This window comes from Lichenostomus cassidix, chromosome 4 (assembly GCF_008360975.1).
Source record: "Lichenostomus cassidix isolate B80296 chromosome 4, HeHo_3.0, whole genome shotgun sequence".
NCBI classification, from domain to species: Eukaryota; Metazoa; Chordata; class Aves; order Passeriformes; family Meliphagidae; genus Lichenostomus; species Lichenostomus cassidix.
Window position 1 is genome coordinate 68,206,094 of NC_139484.1, and position 18,509 is coordinate 68,224,602.

The 18,509-nt window shown below is 40.3% G+C and overlaps 1 protein-coding gene across 5 annotated transcripts in view; it reads left to right on the forward strand.

The window, feature by feature from the left end:
• Window positions 1-18,509, forward strand: part of PPP2R2C (protein phosphatase 2 regulatory subunit Bgamma) — a 194,479-nt gene that overhangs the window by 53,566 nt on the left and 122,404 nt on the right. For 3 of the 5 annotated variants that reach the window (XM_085059767.1, XM_085059768.1, XM_085059763.1), the window contains exon 1: window positions 7,588-8,083. The exons of 1 other annotated variant lie outside the window; for it this stretch is intronic. Coding sequence is in view for 1 of the 4 variants with exons in the window: in XM_085059763.1 (XP_084915889.1) it covers window positions 8,014-8,083 (70 nt within the window). In the remaining 3 variants the exon portion in view is untranslated. Of the gene's footprint in view, window positions 1-7,586; window positions 8,084-18,509 lie in introns of those variants that run through there. One more of the 5 variants, XM_085059764.1, reaches the window with a different exon arrangement.

Here is an 18,509-nt window from a genome sequence, read left to right on the forward strand (position 1 = left end):
TTAAATGACTGAAGATTGTGTAGCGAAATATGAATTAAATGCTACAAATTTAAAGATTCTAAATTATTACTTTTGAGGTGTTAGACAAAATTAATTTTTACTTGAGAGCTATGATTGATATAATTTTTCTTCTACTGCTTTTTATGTTAGCTTTTGGCAGTATCTATTTTCTTTTGTTTAGCTGTCAGAAATAATCAAAAAAGGAACTGCATGGTAGTGCTGTGCATTACATTATAATAGCTATTAAACAAATACAAAAAGGACTTCAGAAATGTATGGGAATGCAGATATGTATTTTTAAGGCAAACTCTTACCAGACTAATTTATGATATATTTGCTATTATCACAAAGCTGTTAGCTTAATCCCTTTGCAAGTAGGCATCATGTAGTTAGCTGTACTTCAATGATTTCAAACTAAGCAGTGATGGGAAGATGTTTGTACTGTTGCTGCCTTACTCACATGAGGGGTAACTTCCCTCCAAGGCACAGAGCTTATATTTTGTCTCTGCCATCAGGGCTGAACTGTTTTTGGGCTCTAACTTATTTCAGGTTAGCTTCGGTTAACACTAGCTGCTGCAATGGCCAATGTTGGTCTGGTCTCAAACATAGGGGAGGAAACAATCCAGAGTGAATGTTTGTTCTGGACAGCAGTGCTAATAAAGGAAAGACAGCAGAAAGAAAATAACTTTACTATTTTAAAGTTAGCATTTTCAAATAGTGAGAAGGAAAGCTACACCAACTCAAGGGAGTGAATTTTCTTACACCTGGCTGAGAGCTCTGAGCCTCTTCTCTGTCAAGCTGGGTAGAGCTGGAGGAAGACTAGTGCAGTAGCTTTTTGTCACACTGTAATTCCTTGTTGCTTTGTCCTTTTAACTGAAAGCTCCAGTATTTTGAACAGAAGTATGACTGCACTATATAATCTTATTTTCGTTGACATTATGGATAAATAAACGAACAGCAAAACTAATTTGCTGATGGCCTAACTGCAGAAGTCAGCAGCAGAGCATTTTACATCTCTGTACATATGCAAAAAGAGAGAGAGAACATCTGGCTTATAAATACTTTTTGTTGGTGAGCAAATTCAGATGCAATGAGCTATAATTGTCAAGGGTTAGCTAAATATTTTGTTGTATTTTTTTCTGCAGCTGACTAATGGTACGTATCACCGTATTTCATTTGAACATGAGAAACTTTGCACTGTTTCACACAGTTTGCAGATACTAGGATATGGTTAGAAGCAAATGCTGTCAAATCTCTTAAAACTACCTCTGATGTCACAAACATCAAATTAAGGTAATATTTTAAGATAGTCTTCTTTTGGTGAAATTTGTGCAACTTATAAGGATTTTTTTTGCCATCACAGTGCTTTAAATCTCTTGTGCTTCAAAAATAATTAAAGTTCTGTGCCAGTTCAAAATTTAGTTTTGTTTCACTTAAGGCCACTGTATTTTACTAAATGAAGTGCAGAATGGTCTGTATATGTAAAGTTTAGTTAGACAAAGAAAATATTTAATTATTTCACTACTATTTATTTCAATTGCAGTTCAAACTTAATCATTCCAATTCAGATGGAGTGATGAATTCAGGGGTAGTAAAATGGAGACCTGGAGTACCTGATGATGTTCTATTTCAGATCTTGAGAGTTTTAATTATTAAAGGTTGTGTCTCTTAGTCTCTGACAAAGCAAAATAGAGGCTCTTTAGGAAAATGTATGTAAGAGAAGAACATAAATGTCCTGCAGGAGCAAAACAGGATGGCCATGTATTCAACAGGTGTTTATAAATAGGATTACACAGTAACCTTCAGGACAAATTGCCTTCTAAAGCCTAATTCTCTGCTGCAGAGCTTCCTGCTGGAAATGCGATGAGCAAACATGATCAACATTCAGCCAAAGATTTGTTTTCATCTTCCTCAATTCCTTACTGTTAGGCTAGACTGTTAGCAAACCTTACATTCTCAGTTCCATTTGTATCATAACTAGTTTTTGATTCATTCCTCAGGGTACTGGCTGCCTCTGGCTTCCATTTCTGGTTTGGGGGTTTTTTTGTTTGTTTTTTGGTTTTTTTTTTTTTTTCTTGTTGTTGTTTGTTTGGTTGACTGGTTGTTTTGTTTTTCCCTTCTACCTTCCCCTTTCTCCAATTCTTCTGCCCAAAACTCTGATAAAGGGAAATGTATGTTTATTCCTCTCTTTAAATATTTTCTCCCTGTGTCCTATGAGATTTTTCTCCTCCTGGCACAGATCCATTTTTTGTTTGTTGTGCTCCATTTAACTCTTCTTTTGCTGACACTCACAGTCTGTGTTGGCATCTGTGTCATGCCTGCTTTTGTCCTTTACTTTCCTCCTTGAACTGCTGGCCAGGTCTCCTCCTTTTATGCCCAAGCTAGTTTTATTCTTGTTATACAGTTATTTTTCAACCTCTTGAATCCAGTTTATTGCTGCTCTCCACAGTCTCTAATGACCTTCTTTTGAAGAAAGCTCTAAACCAGGATTCCATCCTCATTACTGACTCACTGTTTACTTAAATGTTGCTGCTGATCAGTATGTAGCTCTTCTATTTTATAGTTTACTTATAAATTCTTTAAGATAGGACACGCTTTTATTTCTCTGTTTGTACTCTATTCAGCTCAATTAGAGGGTTATTTTATGAGTAGGATGGTGAACTACTATGAAAGTCCAAATAACCAATATATTTTTGATTGAAGCTTCCTTCCTCACCACCTTCTCCCTGGGTATTTGACCAGATCCAATTATGAAGGTTATAGGTGGGATTGATAATAAGTAGCATTTTAAAATGGCACGGCTAGTTATCTGCAAACGTTGGCTCACAAATTTGCATTGTGCTACAAATTTAGAGCAGAGTTTTGCTAATCTTTCTCATGTGAACTGACCTACTTAAGTCAGTGGAGTGCTAATATTTGCCACACAGTAAGGATTTGGCTCGTAATCTTAGGGAAGGCATTTGCATGCACACTGGGAATATTGTCTAGTGTTTTTGTTAAAGGCTTCCTCCTCATTCCATTCCTTCTTATGAGATTTTTTTAAACTTAAAAATAGGAAGAACAAGGTAAATACGATTTGACCCAGATGTGCTGCCTAAGGAAGTTGTCTATGAACCCCTTTTACTCAAACAGTGAGGGGAGAAAATTATCTCTGGATGGGAGTTACTATTTTGACTTCACAAAAAATGCCCACTTGGCTCCTAGGAAAAATGAAAACACTTCTAACTGCTTAAATTACACCTAACAAATAACAGGTGTAGGCTCAAAATGACAGACCCTAGAAATTGTGAAGTTTGAATGCATTGAGGACAAATAAAGGGCAGTTACTGGTGAGCTTACATGGAAGAGCAGGAACAACAAGAAGGACAGAATTGTCTCAACCACTGAAGAAATTACAGACACCTTGGTCACAGAAATTTAGAGGTATTTGCAAAGAAAATGGTTCCAGCTTTTTGGGTTTTTTTTAACAGACTGTCTGACTTTTTTGAGATTGTACTCACCAATCACATAATTTATTATCTATTTATTTTAAATAATAAGTTTTCTATATAATTATTTTTCTCAGGAAGGAGAGCACACATGTTCATTTTCTGTGTAACTGTTCATAGAAGTTGTTCCTATACATTCGTACTCAAATGTGCTGCTTGATTTTTGGCATCAAATGCCCTGCAAGGTGACATTTCTTTCAGTTTTAGCAGTCATCACAGTAATAGGAGGGAGCTTCTCAGTGTTACCTTCACAGAGGAATTCACACTCTGTAATACATCAGGAATGAAAGGTAGAATTCTCTCCCCCTAAGGAGAACCTCCATTCTGTATTGGATGCAGGGGGAAACATAGTGACAAAGAATGAGGGAATGGATGAAGTACTTGATGCCATCTTTGCCTCAGTCTGTAGTAGTAAGGGCAGTAGTTCTTGGATACCCAGGCCCTGAGCTGGAAGACAAGGGTGGGGAGCAGAATGCAGTCCCCACAATATAAGGGGAAATGGTCAGTGACCTGCTACACCTCTTAGACACACACAAGTCTGTGGGGCTGGATGGGATCCAGCTGAGGGGACTGAGGGATTTGGTGAAAGGGCTCACTGAGGCACTTCCCATCATTTCCCAGCAGTCCTGGGTAACGGGGAGGGGTGGGTTGCAGTTGACTGGAGGTCAGAAAATGTCAAGCCCATCTACCAGATGGGTTGGAAGGAGGATCCAGGGAACCAGAGGCCTGTCAGTCTCACCTCAGTGCCACGGCAGGCCATGGGGCAGATAATCTTGAGCAACATCACACAGCACCTACAGGACAATCAGAGCATCAGGCCCAGCCAGCCCAGGTTCATGAAAGGCAGGTCCTGCCTGACTCAGTTCATCTCATTCTGTGGTGAAATGACCCTCTTAGCAGATGAGGGAAAGGCTGTAGGTGTTGCCTACATGGCATTTACTAAAGCCTTTGACAATTTGCCACAACATTCCCCTGGAAAAACTGGCAGCTCTTGGCTTGCATGGGTGTGCTCTTGGTAAAAACTGGCTGGATGGCTGAACCCAGAGAGTGGTGGTAAATGGAGTTATATCTGGCTGGCAGCTGGTCACCACTGGAGTTTTTTATTTGATGGGGGCAGGAAGGCTTTACAAAAGGATCTGGACAGACTGGATTGATGGACCAAGGCCAGTTCTGTGAGGTTCAACAGGTGTTGGGTCCTGTGCTTGAGTCACAACAACTCCCAGCTGTGCTACAGGCTGGGGCAGAGTGCCTGGAAAGCTGCCTGGTGGTAAAGGACCTGGAGGTGCTGGTTGACACCAGCTGAACGTGAGCCAGGGTGTGCCCAGGTGGCCAAGAAGGCCAATGGAATCCTGGCTTGGATCAGAAATAGTGTGGACAGTTGGACCAGGGCGGTGATTGTCCCCCTGTACTTGGCACTGGTGAGGCCACACCTCGAGTTTTGTGTTCAGTTTTGGGCCCCCCAAGACAAAAAGGGCACTGAGGGGCTGGAGTGAGTCCAGAGAAGGGCAATGGAGCTGGGGAAGGGTCTGGAGACCAAGTCCTGTGAGGAGCATCTGAGGGAGCTGGGGGTGATTAGCCTGGAGAAAAGGAGGCTTGGGGATTGTATTGCCCTCAACAACTACCTGAAAGCAGGTTTTAGCAAGGTGAGCATTGGTTTCTTTTCCCAGGCAGCCAGCATCAGGACAAGAGGAGATGGCCTCAACTTGTGCCAGGGAGGTTTAGATTGAATATTAGCAAAAAATGCTTCACTGAAAGGCTTGTTGGAACACGCTGTTCAGGGAAGACTTTGGGTCACTGTCTGTGGAGGTATTTAAAAGGCATGCAGATGTGGGACTTAGGAATATGATGTAGTGGTGGCCTTGACAGTGCTGGGTTAATGGTGGGATCTGATGATCCTAAAAGTCTTTTCCAGTCTAAATGATTTTGTGATTCTAATGCTGTTATCTAACTTGGATGCCTGACTGAGCACTTGAGCATCCAACATACAAAATGGAGAATGAGAGGTTTTAGTGACACTGAGTACTTAGGGAGCTTGGGTTCCTAACAGAAGCATCTGCATTACATTTGTAAGGCTAGGCAGTTTGTCTCCTGCACAGACCCTAAAGGGAAGTGCCTTCTTGACCCAGACTGGTCTAAGCATCATGCTAAATAGTTGAGTGTAAACTGGCTGTTTGTTGTACTCTTTGTCAAGGACTTCAGCAGGGCTGGGATTTCATGTGCAGTGCGTGCTACTCATAGACCCTTTTGTCTTTGGAAAAACAAATCCAAGGTGAGAACATAATGTGTCAGGGAAGGGCAAAATAATCCAGCTCCATCGCATGCATTAGAGCCATTTTGTACAAAATAAATATCAGTATTTGCAAGGCCTCTTTCCTCTTTTCTGAAGAGGATACGGGAGATCCTGGAGAGCTGCTGGTACTGCCACAGTAATGACTGATGCTCTCAGTGCAGAAATAACATTTCTATTATTGTCACCCACAAAACCCACATGCATGTAAAATGTGTTCTGTACAGGTGCAAGTACTGGATAACTTCTCTTACTTCCCACCTGCTCAAATGTGAAGATTTTACAGTATTTTCTTGTCAGGTTGGAGATGGCCCTGTTTTATTTAGCTTTATTAAAGACAAAAGGAAGAAGGTCGTTATGTTGCTATTCTTCTTTCCCTCCCAGCCTTGCTTCATCCTGAAATTAGGTGTTTTTCCCTGAGCAGGTTTTTACATGGTCCTCTACTTCTTTCAAAGTCACATGCCAGTTTATAGGAATAGCAGGGCACTTGAATTTTCCTTCAAGAACTGTATGTCCCAGTTCATTAGAAAGAAAGAAAAAGAAACCAAAAATACTATAAAAAATCATCCAGTGTTAGACAAAATGCTGTAGTAATGCTGACCACTGAATTGTACTTTCCATGTTCAATTCTAGGGCCTAAAGCACTGGATGGTTTTCTCTCCTAAATTGGTTTTGTGATTGTGGACTCCCTTATCATGCTGTAGTGGTGGTTTTGGTACACAGCCATTTGTTTTCTGTTCAAATGTTTAAACTTCAGTGGTGCTTACCTTTTCAGAATATGTACTTTCTGCAGCAGTTTGTGGTTCCTTGAATAGATACTGAAAGCTAAAGAAAATTGCTTGTCTGTTAAGTTGAAAGAATTTTGCTGTAATATAAACCAATAAAAATTTGGACTAAAGAGCAAGCTTTATTTTATAATGCAAGTGAGTAATTTTCCTCCTCCACTTATTTTCATATTTCTGAGTATACATATTTCAACACTTCTTTTCCAAGATGATGGGATAATGCCCTGAAAGAGTAGCAGGCTTAAGAAAACCCAATGACCTCCAAACATTCCCTTTGTCCAGCTTTTCTTTCCTGCACAGGGAAGCCAGAGAAATTGTTTTAAAATACTTTGCAATTTTACATTCATCCACCAAACTGGGGGTAAAAAAGATAAATAACAGTTATTTTCTCTTACATCCTCCGAATGGTTGCCTTTCCTCTGACAAATCCTTCTGCACAGGCAGATCTTTGGCAATTTCAGCAGTATTTACAGACGCTGACATTGAACGACTGTTGCTTTTGCTGCAGATGACAGCACGGCTAGCACAAACCCGCACGCTCGTGTGTGCACTGAGTGTCGGTGCAAACCCGTTCAATCCGCCTGAAGTTTCTTCTCGCTCACCCCCCTCCCCCGGCGTTCCTCCTCGCCCGTGTCCCCGGCAGAGGAGCTAAAATAATTACCTGCAGTGTCATTTTTCACTTTGCTCCATGCAGATGCGGTGCGGTTGGGCCGCGGGCGGCGGGGAGGGGCCAGCGCTGATGCAGCACAGCCGTGTGACAGCGGCGCGGCCCGAGCGCTGCGCTGCGCTGCGCTCCGCTCCGGGCGGCTCCCGCTGCAGCCAGCCAGCCAGCCCCGCTCCGCTCCGCTCCGGGCGGCTCCCGCTGCAGGCAGCCAGCCCCGCTCCGCTCCGGGCGGCTCCCGCTGCAGCCAGCCAGCCAGCCCCGCTCCGCTCCGCTCCGCTCCGGGCGGCTCCCGCTGCAGTCAGCCAGCCCCGCTCCGCCAGCGCGGAGCTCCTGCTGCAGTCAGTCCCGCACCGCCAGCGCGGAGCTCCCGCTACAGTCAGTCTCGCACCGCCAGCGCGGAGCTCCCGCCGAGCGCCGAGCGCCTGCCCGAACCACCGCCTTGCTCTGAGCTGCGGGACAAGTGCCGCTCTTCCCTCCGCGCAAGCTGCCTGCTGGCTTTCTGCGTTCCTAATTCCTCGGAGCCGTTTTTCCCTCCGGCTTTCTCCCGCTACTTCTTTTTCCTTTTTTTTTTTTTCCCCTTCTTCTTTTTTTTTTTTTTTTTCCTCCCCGCTCGTAATTCGCCTCCCCCCAATCTGTGCAGCCTCAGTAGCTCTCATTATGCTGTGCTCAGTGGCCCGGTGTGTTCCCCGCCTCTGCTAGGCAGTGGCAGCATGGATGGTGCTCTTGTGACGACCTCTGCTGATGCTATCAGTCCACTGCGGATAGGCATGCTGAGTAATCCTGCTGTAAATGGGCGAGGACACGGACACACGGAAAATTAACCACAGCTTTCTGCGAGACCACAACTATGTGACTGAAGGTAACGTAAATACTGTCATTTTTCTCTTCTTGCATTGCGTATTCTGTGCCAGGAATGCACTGTCATCTTTGGAGATGTAGGCTGTTCCTTTTTTCCTTTTTTAAACAGGGGGAATTTCAAGGCGTTTCTCTGTGGGATGTAGCAGCAGAATCTGTTTGAATTTGCTAAATCCCAAAGACATTCTGCCATGCTACAGCAGGATATGAAACTACACGGGCTGGAGAAGGTCTTGCATTGTGCCGAGTTTCTGCTAGTGAGGTGTGCAGCACCTGGCATTGAATGCACAGAAGCTGCAGTGTAGAAGATTGGAAGCACTTGGTTACTTAAAAAAAATTAGAATGATTTGAGAGCACCAAAGTAAGAGAAATAATCTGTAAAGTTAACTGTTTGCTGGTGTAATAAAGGTTCTGCATCTCATTTTGGTAATTATAGCCCAAGCATTACAGACATTGCTGAGTTGATTGTTCCCTAGAGAAGTGTATACGTTTAGAAGGGATATGTAAGCATCATCTTTTGAAATACTGCTGCCTTCTTTCCATCCCCTGTGTCTGTGCAAGGTACATGAGAGAAGAAAAGGCACCTTCATTTTAAATCATTCAGTGTCTTACAGGTTATTACATAAAAAGGAATTTTACTGCAGGTGACACACATGAAAAGCTGAGAGAATTTACCTTGAGAACAGTGAAATGGTTGGGTCAGAAACTGGTCTGTATTTCCTTGCCAGAAAGTTGGTTTAGGAGTAGGCCATTTTAAGATTGATTGAACAGGAGAAATGTGTTTGTAGGTGCTTGACTTTGCAAATAAATTTGTGTGTGCAGCTTTAACAGCACTTTTCAGCAGCAGAAACAGTACTTCAGTGTAGGCTTATATAATATGAACATACTTAACATCAGGGTCAACCAATACTCCTTGAGACACAGTCTCCAGATTCTGTCGTCATTTGATCAATGCTCAGTCACTTAATACTCCCGTGCTGCATCCTGAAACGTGATCAGCTGATGCTCTCTTGATTATTGATGATTTGAATTTTTTTAGAATGGAGAAAACAGTAGGATGATTTTGTTGTACCAGGACCACAAGGCAGATTTTTCAGAAGAAAAATGAAAAATGCTGTGTAGTTTGTTACCCATGACTGGTGTAATTGCTTGCTAATCTTGCCCCTAGGACATTCTTTGCACTCTGGTTCATGTTTCAGTGCATTCTTGAATTTGTTTCAAAGTTTTGGTTAATAGTTTTTTTCAGAATGATGGTTTATGTTTTGAAATGTAGTCACCTGTAATAACATTTGAGGAAAGTTTGTCTTAAATTTGAATATTCATGCCTTAGGTTGTGCAAAATGCACAATATAATTACTGCAGTGTACTTGATACATGATGAATTTCACATCTGCAGCTATGTTAAAAATTGAATTTTCATGTCTCTCAGTTTTGTAATCTGAAGAAAAGAATTCCTTGTGGATTTTGCAAACCCAAGTTCTCCTCTTTTATATGTCATGGGTGTTCTAAAGATTAGATGGGGATTTTTAGTATCTTTTGTGACACTACTGATATAAGTGTTAGATTTTTCTCATGTTTTGTCTTCACTTGAGGCTTAGGTCATAAGGACTTGATGTTTTCCTGTCATTGCACATGGAATGGCTTGTCTGAAATGGGTCAGAATACACTTTCAATATCAGTGTTGGCCTGTATTATATTTTTCCTGTGATCAGAAGTCATCATGAAATATGTTGGCATCTGTTTTTGAAATCTTCAGTAGCAAAGTGTTAGTTTTTCATCTCTCACTAGTGTAATGCTTGTTGGGAATGCACAGTTCATCAGGTGTAATAAAACTCTTCACATCTGTTATATCTGACATTGCCAAGCCTTTTAAAAGATCTTGGAAATCATGAGGGAATGGATTTATCTGTGAAATTTTCCAGGGACACCTTCAGCTCAAAGAGGAGCATCACAAATTCTAATTTCTCATTGATACACTTTGTTTAAAATGCATAATGAATACATTAGTTAAACTGGTGCTGAAAATTTGCTTTGTTTGTTCTTTTGTGGCGTTTTGTATTTTTTTGTTTAAAGATTTGGCTCCAAGAAAGAACTTTCAGACTTCTCATTTATAGAGGCCTGTAGTCCTTTCATAGGTCTTGGATTGGTCCTGTAACATGTTAAATGCTGTATGTAGCAATAACAGAAAAGCAATAATGTGTTACATTGTTACACTTCTTTGGGGTTCAATCCAAATCTTTCTTTTGGGGTCTTTGGCTTTTGTAATCCACCATTTAAAATTAGGAAATACTTTATGTTGTGTCCAGTGTATTAGAGAACTTACCAATTCATTGTTGTCTGTGAATAACTACAATTTTATCTTGTTTTCAGAGTATTATAATCTTGATAAGTGGTGTCCTCTGTCCTTGCTGCTCCATGCAGCAGACGAAATTAATTTACAAAAGGAAGTATTTCTAACCCTTATATTCACTTTCTTCCTCTATTCACTGAGGGAAGTCAAGCCAGCAGTATTCATGAAGATGTGGGTTAACTGCTTTACTTCTCTTCCTGTTTTACTTTTTCAGTGATTAAAAAAGCCCAAACAGTCAGACATATGAATTCAGGGTAGAGGAAAGCTGTGAGCCAAATCTGATGTGCTCTGCTCTTGCTAGTGGACCGAATGTGTTCATAATGACACTGCCTGCTTGAGCAAAGTCAAATTTCATCTCTTTGATAGGTCATTATTTTGTAACATTGGGATTATCTGTAACATATGTGGCTTTACCTTGAGTGTGGAAAATTGAATTGGTTTTTACATCTCAACAATTTTTTGATTTGTTGTTATACTGTTTCTGGTAATAGGCTTTATAGACACACATATGACAACAGTGACTACCTGGCCCTGTTTCTCCTGTTACATATGCACAACTACAATGGCATTAAAACAAGCAGAACTTGAATAATTTTGTCATTTAAAGTCTTTAAAAATGTGTTACAATTGTATAGTGGAAAAAGGTGATTTAATTCCAGCAGCAATATACAGTAAATTTTTCAATGATCACTTTCAAAAGTAGTTTTGGAAGCAAATTGCTTTAATTGGAGTTGTTTGTGTGAGGAAAACAGAAAAGATCTGGTGAGACTTGTACAGAAAAAAAGGAAAAAGATCTAAGGTTAAGAAAATGTGACCTGTGAGGAGAGATTGAACTTCTTTGCAAAGGTGGTGAAACACTGGGATATATTGCCTAGGGAGCTTGTGTAATTTTTATTGCTGAAGTTTTTAAAAGCAGGTGACATAGATGTCTGTAAGAAATGACATGGGGATAGCTGAGCCTCCCGTGGGGCAGAGGAATGGACTAGATGACCTCTGAGATCTGTTCAGGCTTGTGATTCATTGCTGAGCTGTGTTTTATCTTAATTGCCTTTTGCACCGCAGCTGTGGGAACCAGCTCCCCAGGAGGTGTTGGGTCAGTGCAATGTGTTATTTCCACAGCAACTGTAGGAGCACTGAGGAGAGAGCAGAGGCACAGGGAAAGAAGATGGGTTGGATGGGAGAAACATGATCCTTCATTACTGTACAGAGTCTGCTAGGGGAGAGGGCAAGAAAACTGTGTGAGCTGGGGGAAGGGGGATAAAAGAGGCTTTTGTGTTTTACTGGGCAGAGAATGTCCTTCAGCCCTGGAGCTCCCTTGATGTTACCTGTGCTTAAGATTAATGGTAAAACTGACAGGACTGCTGACACACTTTGCTGTCTCAGGGCCTTGGGATCAGCCACCCAGGCTCTGATTCAGAACAGGGAGTTGTGTGGTAGGGTTGCTGTATTCCTGGCAGGGGCAAAACGTTGCCAGAATCAATGGTGCCACTCTTTTACTCAACTGCCAAGGTAACTCAGTTACTCTGTATTTTTCTAATTTAACTATTAGTGGAATTAGTGAACAAAAGTCACTATTCTTACCAAACTGTGTTAAAGGATGTGTTTCAGCTCCATGATCCCAAATTTATTTGCAGAAATGCTTCTCTGGTGGTGAAAGCATATTGCAGGTTGCATGCAGACAAGTGTAGCATATGAATTGATCCTTGCCTTTTTGTGGAATATCTCTGTTTTGGGAAGAAATAAAAAGTTGTTTAAACTTCCAGTTTCTGGAGAGACACAGGTTCCTCTCTTGCTCTAGGCCTGCAAATGCAAGTGGAGCCAGTGGAGTTGCACTGGTGCAGTGGGGCAGAAGCTGACCTCCAGTATCTAGTCATTTATATGGCCAAATTGTCCCATTTGGTTCCATATGGCTTAATTTCCATGAAAAAATTAATCATGTTAATGGTGTATTAATGTCCTCAAATATGATATTTGAAGAATACTGAGAATTAACAGTGCAGTATAAAACATATTGAATCATCACCATATGAAATGTTTATTATACAGGATAAAAAAACCCCTTTTTTCCTAATGATTTTTTAAAAAAGCCCTCTGCAGATAATGAAAACAGATTTTGGAGCCTTTTCTTTTTGGCTTGACTGAAGAAGTTAGTATCTCTCTTCTTCAGTAATAAAAGTTAGAGGAAATTGTCAATTTTCATCTGCCAAAAAGAAATATATTTATGAGCTTTTCTTTCATAAACATCTCAAATATAGTTTGAGTTACACCTTAATACCTGAAGGTGTTTGGTTGAATATAGGTAACAAGTCCCACTCTGCTGGCTCAGACTCACCATCAGTCAGTCTAGCTCACTGAGTTCTCCTTATTTGGAAAAGTACAGGAGGTAACTCTTCCTTTCAACCTCCAGAAATTCAGGATTTATGTTGTGAATATTGATGATCTTTATCTTTTTACAGACCTCATTTAGAAACAGTTTAAGAATTACCCTGGAAATTTTTGCTCATCTCTTATGTTATTTTTTCCCTTGAGTATGAATAGAAGTAAACCTTGTTAAAGCATAACTTTGCCCCTTGTTAAACACGATGTAGTTATGTCTTTTTTGTGCACGGATTTGGTTCTTTTGTTCACAGTGAATATTCAGATGAATGTTGTGGGGAGCCTTGAAGATTTGGATTAATAAGGTTTATTCCATCCAAGTGATGTTGCTGACTTTGTAATCTTTATTCATGCAGCTTAGTTGGGTGAAGCCATGGAGGCAGAGCTGGAGCATTGCTGTCACACTGGCTTGCACTGAAGCCTGATTTGTTTGCTCACTCACTCAAACCTGCAGCTGGATGTGGGGTTCAGCATCCAGGAAAATCAAACTTTGGTACTACTTGAAGCCTGGATCTGCACAGCACATATATTTAAGACAATGTCTGTAGGGGTGACATGGGGCAGCAATTCATTGCAACAAGCCCAGAAAAGGCAGTAGAGATTTAGCCAGAGTGAATTACACTGCCAGCAGTGCTTGTCATGATGCAGTACCAGCCACACGTCCAAAGTTCTCCATTCATTCTACATCTGTTAGGCACTCATAATATCATTGTCCCTATTTTGCTTGCCAAATCTACTTTATGAAGAAATCATAAATCAGGATTTGGAGTTAGGATGGTTGATCCTAGACTGGGACTATGGAGTTTCTTAGTTTGTTGTTCCCAGCATTCCCAAAGAGGAATCATCTCTTCAAGGGCAGAGTTAGTTTAGGGACTGGTTGTTAGATCATCCTAAGAGGGCACTTCAAACCACTCTGAGCTGCAGGACATGCTTCAAAGGCATGCAGCTAACCTGGTTTGGATCTTCATTTAATGTCATGTTGTCCACATGATATTTTTTTATCAGTGTCCCACATACCCTGTAAAGCTTCACCAAGTCTGGTTAAGCTGAGCTGCAACCTTCCCTGTTTGCAAAGGAATAAGTCTCTGCTGCTGCGTCACTGGTTTTGGTGGGTTGCCCTTAGGGACTGATGGCAACCTTGGCTCTCTTTGCATGCATATGTAATCAACAGATGATCTCGCACTCACTATCTAAATAATAAATGTATTTGGCTGCTGTGTACTGCTAGAGGTCCTGAAGAAATGAATAAAATGTATTAAAAAAAGAAAAGAAGAATCTAGAATATTAGCTCCATGACAAGCCAAGCTCTTTGCATTACAGTGAGAGCATGGAGTTGAAAAAGAACCCACTTGCACCAATCTGGAGCTTTTCCAGGTGCCAGCAGACTAGAGATATTATAAATAGAAATGTTTATAGTCTATTTGGCTATATAACTTTTATATGTAATAGATTTTGCTACACATAAACCTGAAAAATGGAAGTTCAGGACATCAACAGTGCAATGTGTGTGTGAGATAAAATACAGGCATAGAAATATGATCCACACAAGCTCACTGTCTCTGCCAGATTTCTTCTAATTGAAACAGACAGTTTAAAAGTATTGAATAATGCAAAACTAAACAACATTGTGCAGGTGTAGTCAGTGTCATTGTTCACCATGGGAGCAGTTTATTTAGTGTATGTATCATTATGAAAATTGTACTTTGCAGTATATTTTCTATATGTTTTCTATGTAAACCTCAGAGAGTTCAGCAATATATCATATATTTAAATGGTGAATTTAGAGAATAATAGATGTTGTTCTTGGATCAGTTTAAAATGTGAAACACTATACAATAACACTGAATATTTTATAATGAAGAAGAGCTGACTATCTTTCATTACAGCCATAAAAAGGTAATACATCCTTACTGTTATTGTTGTGTTGCCAAATCATTACTAGTTGTGTCCTTGAAACTTTGCATCTATAGTTTATTTAATCTCCATAGTAAGCCTTTGTCTTAAGGACTGAATACTAAGAGAACTCAAAGTTATTTGCTGGCTTATCTCAGTGTAGTTGTTTGGCCAGGGAATGGTAATACTCTCAGAAAATTAGATAAAAGTATTATGGGAACTTCTGGGAATTTTTAAGCAAGAAAGGGCTTTAAATTAATTTCTAGCCACGTTGAGGCATTTTCCTGATCAGCTATTTTCATAGTTCTTAGGTTAATGCTAAGTTTGCCCTTAGTCATTAATGTGGTCTATATTACTGGTTCCTGGTGAAAGTTCCCCAATTTTTTACCAAGAATAAAACCCTATTTATCAAAGCAGCCAGAGAGAGAGAATTCCTTTTCTCAGGAATGTCTCCTTGGTGGAAAAACTCTTGTTCCTGTTTTTGCTATTGCTTGAGTGCAAATGAAAGCAGACTATATTTTGCCAGTGCAAAGACAAGTAATTCAAATGTACGTTAAGAGACCCAATTCCTAATAAAATCTCTCAGCACAACACGCCATGCAGTTCAGTGACTTTTGTGAATTATTCATATGACAGGGTCTGGGATCTGTATTGTTAAATATAGCAGTGTTTTTCTTCTTTCATAGTGACTGATCCATCTGTTACAAAAAAGAGAAGAAAAGGGTGCAAACTTCTGTGTTATAAGGACATTTATGTGTTTTACTTAGAGTACAGAAGAAGGTAAAAGACTAAGAGTTAGTTTATTACCCTCTAGTTCCAGTTCAACCCAAGTCTGATTAGAACTTAGCTGTTGTTACCTTTCTTCTTCCTCTTTGCTGTGCTTTTGTTGTTGTGACTCAGGCGTTGCAAGTAGGCAGTGACTGTACAAAATAACATCATTTGCGTAAATTCTGAGGTTAATGCTGCCTGTGATAGTACTGCTTGCATTAAAGACAGCCATAGCATGCTCTACCAGTTTCTGGGCCAGTTTCTAGTAGAAATAAAGATGATCAGAGTTGAACTAAAAGTAAATGATTGCTTATTTCCTTCTCTCAATTTTTAATGACTCCATATTATTTCTCCTAAATCTAAGATGCTAAATGAGCATTTCAAATAGAAACTAGAAACAGTTTTCAAGCAGTGAGCTGGTAGCCAGTTTTCAATAATTTATTTCTAAACTTTCATCCAGTCAACAAAATATCGTGTTGTACTGTTGAGAGGTTCCAATTTATGACAGAACCTGGCATGAGGTCTTTAGTAAGTGTATAGGTGTAAATCAGGAGCTGTCTGTCATGATTTCATAAATAATTTCTGATAGAATGTCTTTATTTCTACATTGTGCTATGATAAAAAGAAAATTTCAGCTAATAAATTCAGTAATAATAATTAATTAGAAAAATTCAGCAAATAGGCACAGTGGACTGGTGAGTGGTAGGCCTGAGTTGGCTGCCAAGGCAGCACACGAGACTCTTGTCATGCTACATGTTAATTTGACACCCTGCTTGATTTGGTATCTTTTATTGCTGCTGTGATATGGGAATAACCAGTACAAGAAGAAGTCAGATGTGTATTCTGTAGTCTTCTTTTGAATGGAAGATTTAGGTCAAGTATATTCTCTTTAATCAGCAGTGAAGCTCAAAGCAGAATTCACATGTGCAGTCTCTTTGAAATAGGTAGATGTGAATTATTACAGAATTTCCTGGAATGCCTTACTAAAGAGTCAAGTAATGGTCATGTGGATGATGGTTATTCTCATTCCTCAGGTGCAATATGAATATGATTTTGTGCATGCTGTGTGCACTTGTGTTATGGTGTATGTTACACTCACAGAAGTTTTCTGGATGACTGCTACTGCATGTTTCTGGTGTGTGTGTATTCCTCCCAGTTCCTATGCTTGAAATGTGAATCTAGAGCTACTGGAATGGCTGTGGAGAAGTTTCAGCATTGGGAGACAGTAAGAGCTGCTATGAAAGGGCAGTGTCCTTCAAGTCCCATGATTCACAGACTGTTTTGGTCTATGTGTGTCAGTGTTTGTTGCTCAGGGGACTGAGACTTGGCTGTGACTGGAGCAAAAGTTTCTTTACACCATGATGTGAGCAGCAGTGTCCTTGAATTTCTGATTTTCCTCTGTGGTAGTGATGAGCTGCAGCTTTCTGAAAAATGGTTTCCTTGAACTTGGATTTTATTTTTCAGGGTTAAGTGTGTCCTTACTTGATAGATTAGACATTTCTGTGCTTCCACATGCATTTCAGAAAATGAGGAAAATAGAGCAGGGGCCTTTTGTGTTACTATGTAAATGTTACAAAGGTGCTAGTTTTAAAACAAATAAGTTGCATCTGTTAGCAGTAATGATATTGCAAATCAGCCAATTATATTAAACCTTCAAGATTTACTGGCTGCAAGAAGTCACACTGCATCCAAATGAAGGGGTTTTAGTTGCCTTAACTTCGAGCTGTGCTGCACCAATTACTGCTGAATGTGATTTGTACAGAGCACAAAGAAACGGGTCTTTGTTGGGTTGATCATTCCCAGTTTTTTGTTTAGATTGTTACATTGCCAATATCTTTTAGTTTTTCATACCTTCAAATTAATGTCAAGGTATTTAACATCGGGGGTTTGCTTTGCAACTGACATGGATGCCATTATTGTCAGCAAATTTCCCATTCTCCAAAGGACTCTGTAGCCTGAGATACCCACCTTTCCTTCCCTGCTGCTGTTGGAGCCTCTCCCATCACAGGGGAAGTATCAGAGCAGAGGGAAAGAGGTGCTGGTTAGCCCACCAACCTAGGCTTCTTCAGAAAACGTCAGCAAACTTGGCCTGGTTTATATTTGTCCCTTGCTGGCAGGGAGGGAACCACCACACCTACCTGCTCCTGAGAGCATGGGGGGCTGTGGGCAGTGCAAAGGTGCTCTCTGTCATCAGGGTCCCATCACTGCTCCCTGTGACCTGCTCAGTGTGCCCCAGCTTGGTCAGTCTGCTAGAGACTTACATTCAAAACCACCTTGTTATAAGGCTTCTGCAATATCTATGCACAGTAGAAGGAAAGGAGGAAATACACACTGTAAGTATACTGGAAAAATGTTTGACAGCTATCCTGGATGTACTAGGGAAAGGGTAGTAATAGTTGTAATGTTAAATCTGAAAGCAGAAAGCTTTGATTCTTCTGCACTATAAATAATTACTAACAAAGGGGATTGCCAATGTGGAGAGTTGTTTGCAGAGGGATTCTTTTCTGATTGTTAAGTGTAAGTATATTTAGACAGAAAATTATTTTTGTTCCTGAAAGCCAGGAAGTTGTTGTAAATGGGAAGAATTAGCAATTTGGACTCCACAGAGCAAACACCAGCCTGGTTATTACAGATGAGACTGGATGGATGTAGCTATATTGAGGTTAGCACAGGAAGCTATTCCCATATTTTACATTTTAATGACTGAATTCAGTCATATTATTGTTAGCAGTTGAATTTACACAGTTTTCTTTAAAAAATACTAATTTTGGCAGTCTCCTTTCCTGAAATGTTGCAAATATTTCAAAGCCTTAGTGCCACTCTTGCTGAGTCACCTTTGATCCAAAAATCTTCATTGAGAAATTTGCTTGTGCTTATGAGTGCAGATATACTCTATCACAATAATTGGAAAAGAGATGTTTCCTTGAGAAAAGCAATAAAGGAGCTTACCAGAGTCTCCTGTACTTTGTCTTTGGTGGTTTTACACTGCAGTCCAGAAATTGTGACTCCGAAATCTGATTTTATTGTATAAGTGAAACCCCGT